Raw genomic sequence first — 10,653 nt, forward strand, 5'->3', positions numbered from 1 at the left:
ATATCTTACGGGCGAGGCTGCCAGGTTACTGACGAATTTAGAGGTCTCATCAGAGACATATAGCGAAGCTTGGGACCTCCTATGCGCCCGCTTTGACAACAAGAAGCATCTAATCTATAATCATCTAAACGCACTTTTCAATCTAGAGTCCATGAGCCGGGAAAATGACAAGTCATTACGCTCCTTGATAGATAACGTCAATAAGGACCTAAGAGCCTTATCTAGCCTTGGTGAGCCCACAGACAAGTGGGACACTATTATTATACATATGGTCTGCATGAAGCTAGACCCTATTACGAAACGAGCTTGGGAAGAAGTAAGAAACACTTTTGAGGATATGCCTAAACTTAATCAATTAACAAAGTTCCTACAAGACAGAGCAGGTATCCTGGAAACGTGTAACAACAAGACAAATGCAACTAGCACGCAGCAAATTCCAAGTAAAAACGTACACGCCTACAAAACATTAACATGCACAACAAACTACAATGTAACGCCAGTCAATACTACAACACAACATAAATCACAATACGCATGTACATATTGCAATCAAGATCACATCATATATAATTGCCCTGCTTTCCTAGCCAAGTCTCCCGAGCAAAGACAAGAAGAAGCATTTAAATTACGTCTATGTGGTAACTGTTTGAAGAGAGGACACAATGTCAGGGAATGCCGCAGCTCATCTTGCCGACAATGCCGCAAGCGACACAATACACTGCTACATTTTCCATCACAGCCCGCCGCCAATATCACGGTGCAGACTGCTGTTACTAAGGCTGACGACACTCCAGTCATAGCAAACATCGCGTCGTCTCAGCCAACAACGCAAGTCCTTCTATCGACGGCAGTTATCGAAGTAGTCAATCCGGAGACCAATGTAAGGCAGAGAGCACGCTGTCTCTTAGACTCAGGTAGCCAAGCTACATTTATCAGCAAAGCATTGAAGGAGAGACTGGGGTTAAAAACAATAGCAACAAAGTCGGTACCAATCATGGGCATGTCAGATACACCCTGTGGCTACATCTCAGAGAGGAGTGTAGTTCGTCTAGAATCAACAATTGGAAAATTCAATGTTACTCAAGCCTGCGCAATTTTACCCCAGCTCACTGGGAACATACCACACAAGTCCATCAAGCTCGAATACCTCAAGTTACCATCAAATATACAATTGGCAGATCCTACATTCAACAGCTCTAACCCAATAGATATTTTAATCGGAGCAGATTTATTCTGGCAAATCATCGGGAACGAACAAAAGAGCCTTGGACCGAACTTACCTGTACTAAGAAATTCGCAATTAGGTTGGTTAATCTCAGGGCCGATTTATACAAACACCCATATCAAACAAGTAGACTGCAATCTATCAACAAGTAAAACAAGCACCAAACACAATTCATCTGAAGCAGACTTACCAAATCCTAAGATTCTACCTACAATACAACTCGACGATGATCCAATCATGAAGATAGAAAACTATTCACAACTCAACCGACTAACGCGCACATTAGCATATGTTCTACGATTTGTTCACAATATAAAAAACAAGAATGCGAAGTTAACAGGCCCTCTCTCAGTTAGCGAACTAAACATGTCAATTTCACATCTATCTAAACAATCCCAAAAGCAATCTTTCGAGAAGGAATACGATGCGCTACGGAAAGGACAACAAATAGCAACAAAGAGTAAAATCTCGTCTCTAAGCCCCTTTCTAGACAAAGATGGAGTCATGAGAGTGGGTGGTAGATTGAACAAATCCAACTACAGCCAAGACAAGAAACATCCTGTAATTCTAGATGGAAAACACAAGCTTACCAAGTTAATTTTCGAAAGGGAACATTTACGTCAACTGCATGGTGGTCCCCAGCTTATACTGTACTCAATTCGTCAGACAATCTGGCCAATCGGTGGCCGACAATTAGCTAGAAGTACAGTCCGCGCTTGCGTCGTATGCCGTCGTCATAAAGGCCAAACGCTCACACCAATTATGGGAAACTTACCATTTGAACGCATCACTCCAGCATCCCCGTTTCAAACTATAGGAATGGACTTTGCCGGTCCCTTCAATATCATTAACAAAAAAGGTCGCGGAGCTAGGGTTTCAAAATGCTATCTCTGTCTTTTCATTTGTTTTAGATTTAAATGCGTCCACTTAGAGGCAGTTAGCGATCTATCGAAGGAAGCCTTTATTCTAGCTTTACGACGACTCATTTCCCGAAGAGGGATACCGCAGGAAATTTTCTGCGACAATGGTCGCAACTTTGTTGCGGCATCAAAAGAAGTCGGCCAATTTATTAAGAAAAATGCGGACAATTTTATAGATTTTGCTACATCTAAGAAAATAACATTCAAATTTCAACCTCCATATGCTCCTCATTTTTCTGGTTTGTCAGAAGCCGGCATAAAATCGGCTAAGCATTTAGTCAAACGCGTTATGGGCAACTCACACCTTACTTTTGAAGAGTTGTCCACCTTATTTGCACAGGTTGAGGCGATAATGAATAGTCGTCCTCTATCTCCATTATCCTCAACTCCTGATGACTACCTACCTTTATCTCCAGGTCACTTCCTCATCGGCCGGCCGCTGACATCAATTGCATCTACCGAAACACCACAACTAGAAGGTTCCTGCCGGACGCGCTACGAATTACTCGAAAGGATTCGTCAACAATTTTGGAAACGCTGGCAGAAAGACTACATCACTGAATTACAACAACGCAAAAGGTGGAAACAAAACAAAACAAGCTTGGCAGTCGGCGATCTTGTCCTCATACAAGAAGACAACACCCGACCACTAGATTGGCGCCTCGGACGCGTCGCCCAACTATTTCCTGGCGACGACGGCGTTCCACGTGTCGCAGACATCAAGACAACAAGAGGGACTATTCGTCGAGCTCTCACCCGGCTGTGCCCCCTGCTGGACGAACCGGGCCCCGAGCATGTTCGCGCCTAAACAGCGCTTTATGATGGGTTGCGAAACCGGTCCGCGCTTCCCCCACTCAACGCACAGGACCGCCCCTAAAATCTGCGGGCGCAACGTCTTATGCGCCCCCGCATCGATCAGTGTGTGTAAAATCCAACAGCAACAGTAACACTCAATACAATAAATACCGTGAAATAGTATACGTGTGTTTCAATAGAAGATTATAAGCCACATAAAGTGGCGACCGTAACAACACATAGCTTTTTTTAATTAAATGTACCACTAGCATGTTGCAATTTAAAACTTATTGGTCTAAATTTTAACAATTCCTACTATTGTACAGTCAGCTACATAAATATGTATACATTTACTTGCAACTTGCAAACAATTGCAATTTAATAAAATGTATGCCTGAGTCTATACCTACATTCTTCTGACTAATTCATGGTATTAACAAATATGTTTATATTTTTAAAACCAAAGCTTTTTACGTTTTATGAGTTTCAAAAATTTGTAAATGCATACACATTTATGTAGCTGACTGTACAAGGCTAATTTTGTTTAGAAACAGATAGCACTTGTTGATAAAGCTAGATAAGATTTGGATTACATAAGACCTTTGATTTTTATGTTCTTATTCAAAATACTATTTTTCTATTTAAATTTTAATTTATTTACATCTCTAATCATACTAATATTATAAATGCGAAAGTTTAGATGGATAGATGGATGTTTGTTAGAGTTTGTAGCCTAAATGGCTGAACGGATTTAGATGAAATTTGGTGTAGATGTAGAGGACAGTCTGGAAGAACACATAGGCTATTCACTTTTGTTTTTTTTTATTCCACACAGACGGAGTCGCAGGCGTAAGCTAGTTAATTATATTTTAGTTTTGTAAAAAAATCCCTCCATTCATGCAACTAAACTAGATAATCTGGATAGTAAGAAGATAAGCTATAGCTAGTAACACTTCTATCAGCCTACTATACAATTAACAATATTATTAGTAAAAAAAATATATAACTTTTTCATTTTTCATACAAGTATATGTCCATATTATTGTAATAATTATGCTAAATGTATTCAGTTAGTGTTTATGCTACTCACCATTTTAGTGATAGTAAGAAACATTTCCTCCACATTGATATTTTCTTTTGCACTAGTTTCAAACAATGGGATGTTCATTTGATTAGCAAACCTTTGGGCATCCTCTGTAACCACCACTTTCCTTGATGGACAGTCATTCTTGTTACCAACTGGAAAATACAAATTAATTATATAATACACTGCTGCTGCATATAATCTATTGCTTGTTAGTCCATAAACATAGAATTAAAAAAAAAACATATTTAATAGTCTATTTGTTATTCAAGACAAAGATATACATCTGTGGCAAATTTAGTCAAAATACATACTGAAGATAACTGTTAACATACATCCATAAAAGTTTTTGGATTTACAATATTAGTTTGAAGTTTGTATAAGTGTTACTTCTTGTTACTTTTCTTTGTTGTTACAATAGGGATTGATATATGTAGTGATTAGACAAGATCATAGCAACATTGGAGATATGTGTTTATCAGAATTTTTAACTACAAAATATACACAATAAGAATGAAATATGAATGTTTTTATTAGTCTGTGATAATGTCTAAGTAAGGCCTTACAATATGAAATGTAAGATGACTGACTACATTTGCATACTACCATAACATTGATTCAATACTTCCGTATTACTACAGGAACTAGGGAAATGCTAGGCATATTTAAACAAAGAAATAGATGTAAAGAACTAAAAGTTAAATGAAAGTCACTCACCTAGAACTTTGTTTACGACATCACAATTTTGCTCAATCTCATGCAGCCACCTCTTGACATTGGCAAAGGACTCTCCGTTTGTGACATCGTACACAACGATGACGCCGTGAGTACCTCGGTAGTACGTGCTCGTAATCGTTCTGAACCTCTCCTGGCCTGCCGTGTCCCATATTTGAAGCTTCACTCTTTCACCGTTTATCTCTAAAGTTCTTATTTTGAAATCAACACCTATAGTTGTAATATAACTACCGGAGAATGTGTTGTCAGCAAACCGGAGGAGGAGACAGCTTTTACCAACACCTGGAATACGGTAACTTTCAATATTTAGCACTGAATGACGTTAGGAAGTAATAACACCACTGGCGATCACAGGCCTCGCCCACTCACCACTGTCACCGATAATCAGCAATTTGAAGAGATGATCAAATTCACGTGCCATTGCTAATGATTTTCGTTGACACTTTACTAATTGGTCATGTGTTTACTGCTAATTTCTTTAATAGTTTAACAACTTTAACTATAGAAATATTGAATAAACGCATGCCGTAAAACGTTACGCTTGCGTCACTTTACAAAACGTCCGCCATTATTGTCTCGTCTTTTTACGTTCCTTTTCTGATTCATACTAAAACAGATTATCTAAGTTTTATTTTACAATTAAAATGCTTTTAAGCGCACCATTATATAGTAAACCAATTTTACTATGCACTAAATAACATTGAACTTAAACATTAGGTATTTTGTTTCAGAAGGGAAATATAATACTTGGTCGCAATTTAAAAGTGAATAAAATGCTTTTTAAACATTCTTTATGTGCTAAATTTTTTTATGAACAAAATTTAACTTACTGTACTGGTAATATACTATAGGACAATCATATTGTAATTCATCGTTGTTTTATAAAACTTACTGAAGTTATTTGCTGTTGAAATTGAAACGAAACGAAACAAAATGTCACTTTCATTTGATTTTGTCAAAGAATTCAATGTGTCATTCTCAAACTTTACTGATAAATAAAGTTTAGGTGTGGTATCCAAGAATTTATTGCAATAATTTGCAACAATGTCGGCTACCTTAAAACCTTATTTAACTGCTGTTCGACACACATTAACTTCAGCTATGTGTCTAGAACACTTTTCATCGCAAGTTGTTGAAAGGTACAACAAACCTGAAGTCGAAGTACGAACAAGCGAAGAGCTGTTGTTAAATCCAGTGATAATATCACGGAATGCGAATGAGAAAGTATTAATTGAGTCATCGATAAATTCCATAAGAGTCAGCATTATGATCAAGCAAGCAGATGAAATAGAGAAAATTCTTTGTAAAAAGTTTATGAGGTTCATGATGATGCGAGCGGAAAATTTTATCGTTCTCCGCCGGAAACCGGTGGATGGGTATCATATCAGCTTCCTGATTACAAACTTCCATACAGAACAAATGTATAAACATAAACTGGTTGACTTTGTTATATATTTTATGGAGGAGATTGATAAAGAGATTAGTGAAATGAAGCTTGCTGTTAATGCTAGAGCTAGAATTTGTTCAGAAGAATTTTTGAAGAGATTTTAAGTGTTTCCTAAACTTAGCTTTTGTGGGAGGGACTATTCTGTATTGTTTCACAACTAACAAACAATACCTTAAACATGACAACTGTGTTTCTTTAAATATAATCAGTATTTTTTGTAATGAAGTTGTTTGGTTTAATAAAATAAATCTTGACTCTTTTATTATTTTCTAGTAATGTACTACTTAAAAATAGAATGTATTTGAATAATTAAATATTCACATTCATAAATTACCCTTATAATTAGATTAGAAAATAATTATATTGCCAAATACATACATTTCCAAGAAAATTATGCTTAGTTATACTTTAAAATGTTATTGTAAGCATTTAATTATTTATAGTTGTAATAAAATTTTCTATTTCTACATTTTGTTTTTGTGAATAATACTTAATTATTACCTAATTTCAATGTTTTCCATTTACTGTAAGGTGTTACAGAACTATAACACATTTCTTTGAAATATTTAAACACAAATCTGGATTTACTAGCTTTTAACTGTAACTGTCCATACAGAAGTAAAAAAAACCTTGTAAGTATCGTTTGTGTTCTTCCTATGTCCTACATATATGCCTAATTTCATCAACAACTGTTGAGACATTTTAAGGATAACAAAGTAAACAAACATCCATTTATTCATCCCACTACTCATTCCCATGTATAGTATTAGATGGAAGAGACAAATACTCTAATTTTAAGTTCTAATAAGAAAACAAACTTGCGGTTTTTATATTTTATTATACAAGAAACAAAAAATATATATTTAGGTTGTTTAAAAGAGCTAAATCTATGACCGGGGCACAACTTAATTTAAATGTTACAAAATTTCTGTTTCAACTGAACGGTTTCATACAGTTAAAACTTGTGTGTAGGAAAATTCTAACTGTAGGTCAAATTCAGTTTTCAATTTCTACACATATCAATTTTAAATGTACACTTCGACTGTTCAGTAAAAACTGAAGGTGGCCAGTGAGCTTTATGAATTAATATAAATAATCTACTAAGAAAACGGAATTCGCAGCTAACACTGAATTATACTTTGTTGTTCAATGAAAACTTTACAAAGTTGGAAAACACGGCAGCTAATATATCAAAGACTTAGTTTTTGGACTTTGCAGTACGTAGAGTGAAACCTTCGCCCTTGAATGCTTCAAACGGTTCTACTGGTGCCTCTTCTTTTGCGCTTGGTGGTCGTGAATTTCTTATAAATCTTAATGTACCGACAGTCCACTCATAATCAGGAATACCGCGCACATAAGACTATAAAAAAAAACATCAAAACCTGCATTAAAATTGAGAAGACACAAAAGGCAAATAAACTGAATATTACAAAAGGTTTTTAAAAGTTAGGTTGAATTTTAGTTAGAATGCGATTTTTAAAACCTAAAGTAACTGCAGCTTCTTTTAGTTTTATTCTTGTATCATCTTCTTGCTGAAATTAGCAATCATAAATCATTGAATAACTGGGATGTATCAATAAATCTTAATTCACCTGTCTGGCCTGTGTACTTTGTAGGTCTGATTCACTCTCACTAGTTAGCTTCTTCTTCTTGCCGTCGAGCCTGTTGCCTTCACCACTGAATGCTATGAAACCACTCGGCTCCGGCATGATCACAGCTGGGTCCTCATCCATACTGACACCTGAACTACCGCCTGCACTTTTCGGGATATGTTCCTCTTCCTTATAACCGACTGGAGGTGCAAACTCGACCTTGAAATTACAAGAAAATTGTGTACGAATTATTAACAAAAAATATGACAGTAACTTCCTTGTATTTGAAAGCTGACAAAAAGTTTTAAAAATATAAATGTAAAAATCTAATGTGTAAACATAAGGTGTTTACTTACGTTCATATCACATTCAATAATTATTACAGCATTGCCCGGTTTTGTTTCTAATACACACAATTCATATACTTTGGAATTATACTTGATGGCAATCACATCACCTGTTGTTAGACATGAGAAATTTCTCAGACAGTTTTCTAGAACTGAAAGCATACAATTTTTTAAGTATCTCTTCTGAGGACACAAAAAAAATAATTAAACAATTCTTTATCAAAGTATGTTATCAATTGAATTGCTGCATTGTTTGTGAGTGAAATAGTCTAAGTGTCTTTATTTTTATATGTTATAAACTAAGCGACCAGTGGTTACACATAAATCCTGTGGGTTTCTGTATCGCTTATAACATTTCTTTATTGTAATTTTTAAATTTATGTTCTTGTCCAATAAAATAAAAAAAAATGGATTAAATATGTTTTGTTGCCATAAAACATTAAAAATGTTACTAATATTATAAATGCGAAAGTTTAGGTGAATGGATGAATGTTTGAGTTTGTAGCCTAAACAACTGAATGGGTCTTGTTAAAATTCGGCATAGATGTAGAGTATAGTCTGGAAGACCAGAGGCTACTTACTTGTTTTAATTTAAGTATAGTATTCTTTTACCTGCTTTTGGATTTGTGATATCCAAGAAATCTTCAGATAACGGCTGGAATTTAGAAAATGTAGCCACTGGTAAAGAGACACTTTCAATCTGAACTACTGTACCTTCTTCAAGTACAAGATTTGCCATCATCTGTAATTATAAATACTGTATTAGGAAATAACAAAGCATATGTTTTATATCTTAGTGATTTGGTGGTCAGAATAGAAACAGAAGAACTGAAATCAATCTTAGAAGAACAAAAGTTGCCAGGCAGATGATCATTTTAGTTGTAGGGAGGTTGTGAGATGCAATTTGAGCATTGTGTTGCAATCAACCTTGATCTACCAAAAAGTTTCAAATTACCCATATCAGTTGTAAATTGTCATTATCTTCCTCCTTATTCTACTCCTATAGGGTCGGTGGAACAGGTTTTTGTCCTCCACATAACTCTATCATACATCATCTCAGCCATCACTCCCTTTTTGATCATGTCACCTTTTACCAAATCCATCCATCTCTATGTTTACATTATATTAATCACAAATATAATGTAGTCAAAAAAAACAGTCATTAAAAACATGTATAGTGAATGATGACAAGGACTAATTTATTGATAATGTTCAAATCATACAAACCCAATGTGGTAGATAAACTTTTCCTTCATCAGCGACAAATTCCAAAACACCACAATGTGTGATTCTGTTAGTTTTCCTGTTTGTCAGTTTAAATATCATTGGGTACTCAATACTCAGTCTGGTTAACATTTCCAGAGCTGACGGTGGCATTATAACTGGAATTGATATTAAAGAATTAAATTAAACATAGTTAAGATAATAATTACATATTATAATTTATTAATCTAATGTATGAGAGTGAATAGATTGCAGTTAACTTTACACAAAATGGTTTAACTTTAACGTAAGATACTATGGTAATGTACAAAGTAATGTCACTTTATTTAAAATAATAACAAAATATTTGATATAATCTTACTTTTTCCTCCTCTTTCTACGTCTTGCCTTTCATTTCCAGGTAGCATTGAGACTGAATAACATCGATAATTCATGTTAAATGGTCGTGTAATTTCATGAAACATGTTGAACCCAAACTGAAACTAAAAACGTGTAAATTAAATGGATAGTGAAATTTATAACCACTGTATAAACTATATAATCTTATTTTAAAGTTTGAAAACTGTACCATTTTGAATAGATATCAAAATATTGCTGCACAATTAAAAACAAAATGCAAATCATTCAATCACAAATGAAGACTTTATTTTGTTGTTTACGTCAATGTCAAAATCAACTTATCTTGTCAATAAGAAACACAGAACACAATAAAACAGAATAATAAAGCAGTTTAAAAGTAGCTGTAGATGGTATTTTTCTATAAATGGATAACTACCATAACCCATAACAACCAGTCTCTATATTCTGAAAAATAGGTACCGTTTTAAGCATTAGGCAAACATGCGTTTATTCGCTTGGTATACTGGCGTTCAAAACATTACTTTTAAAGTTTCCCGTTAGTCACACGGGCGCTTTTTTAACGCGCATTTAAAAGCGTTCAAATAGATAAAATGCATATTCATGTATCGGTTCATACGGTATCGCTTCTTCTAATGCGTTATCCTTTTTATAATGCAGTTTAGCATTTTGCGTGTTGATTGAACGAAACTAAAGTAATTTTATAGTGTTTGTACGTATATGCAAGAGCGTTAAAAAAGCGCCAACCCCGAGCGTTAAATAAGCGACGGCTTAGTGTGTGTCAAGGGGTTGTGATTTCTTTAAAAAGTTACAATGTTCACTGATTATAGTTATTAATTTCACCCTACAAGGCTTTGATTTTTTTACAAGGGTTGTTTTATCGGAATACTTCTCAACAATCTAAAAAAAAATTTAGTTGGCAGCGAG

The 10,653-nt window shown here is 34.9% G+C and overlaps 3 protein-coding genes across 4 annotated transcripts in view; 1 reads left to right on the forward strand and 2 right to left on the reverse strand.

The window, feature by feature from the left end:
* LOC106106219 (ras-related protein Rab-35) overlaps nt 1-5,345 on the reverse strand; it is an 8,957-nt gene extending 3,612 nt beyond the window's left edge. Inside the window, exons 1-3 of the mRNA XM_013286771.1 lie at nt 5,129-5,345; nt 4,742-5,041; nt 4,031-4,179 (exon numbers count right to left, since the gene is read on the reverse strand). Coding sequence (XP_013142225.1) covers nt 4,031-4,179; nt 4,742-5,041; nt 5,129-5,180 — 501 coding nt within the window. The 5' untranslated portion in view covers nt 5,181-5,345. The remainder of the gene's footprint in view (nt 1-4,030; nt 4,180-4,741; nt 5,042-5,128) is intronic.
* Nucleotides 5,346-5,692: 347 nt separating this feature from the next.
* On the forward strand, nt 5,693-6,471 carry LOC106106230 (actin-related protein 2/3 complex subunit 4). The gene has a single exon (XM_013286783.1). The coding sequence runs from the start codon at nt 5,804-5,806 to the stop codon at nt 6,308-6,310; it is 507 nt and encodes a 168-aa protein (XP_013142237.1). The 5' UTR covers nt 5,693-5,803; the 3' UTR covers nt 6,311-6,471.
* Nucleotides 6,472-7,026: 555 nt separating this feature from the next.
* On the reverse strand, nt 7,027-10,044 carry LOC106106183 (ubiquitin fusion degradation protein 1 homolog). 2 transcript variants are annotated; one of them, XM_013286741.1, is made up of 7 exons: nt 9,938-10,044; nt 9,731-9,845; nt 9,373-9,527; nt 8,758-8,887; nt 8,155-8,297; nt 7,799-8,017; nt 7,027-7,566 (listed from the first exon to the last, which is right to left on the reverse strand). In XM_013286741.1, the coding sequence occupies exons 1-7, from the start codon at nt 9,938-9,940 to the stop codon at nt 7,405-7,407; spliced, it is 927 nt and encodes a 308-aa protein (XP_013142195.1). In that variant the 5' UTR covers nt 9,941-10,044; the 3' UTR covers nt 7,027-7,404. The 2 variants fall into 2 exon arrangements, with proteins under 2 accessions (XP_013142195.1, XP_013142187.1); XM_013286733.1 differs by having other exon boundaries at nt 9,731-9,851; nt 9,938-10,041.
* Nucleotides 10,045-10,653: the final 609 nt, after the last annotated feature.

The sequence above is a fragment of the Papilio polytes genome, unplaced genomic scaffold (assembly GCF_000836215.1).
Source record: "Papilio polytes unplaced genomic scaffold, Ppol_1.0 DF824269.1, whole genome shotgun sequence".
NCBI lineage: Eukaryota > Metazoa > Arthropoda > Insecta > Lepidoptera > Papilionidae > Papilio > Papilio polytes.

Excerpts from the sequence above, each read along its gene's own strand:
- LOC106106230 (XM_013286783.1), top strand. The coding sequence starts at position 5,804 with ATGTCGGCTACCTTAAAACCTTATTTAACTGCTGTTCGACACACATTA.
- LOC106106183 (XM_013286733.1), bottom strand. Across the intron at positions 9,528-9,730 it reads CGTAGAAAGAGGAGGAAAAA|TTATAATGCCACCGTCAGCT; the intron begins GTAAGATTATAT and ends TATCAATTCCAG. Across the intron at positions 8,018-8,154 it reads TTATTGAATGTGATATGAAC|GTCGAGTTTGCACCTCCAGT; the intron begins GTAAGTAAACAC and ends TGTAATTTCAAG.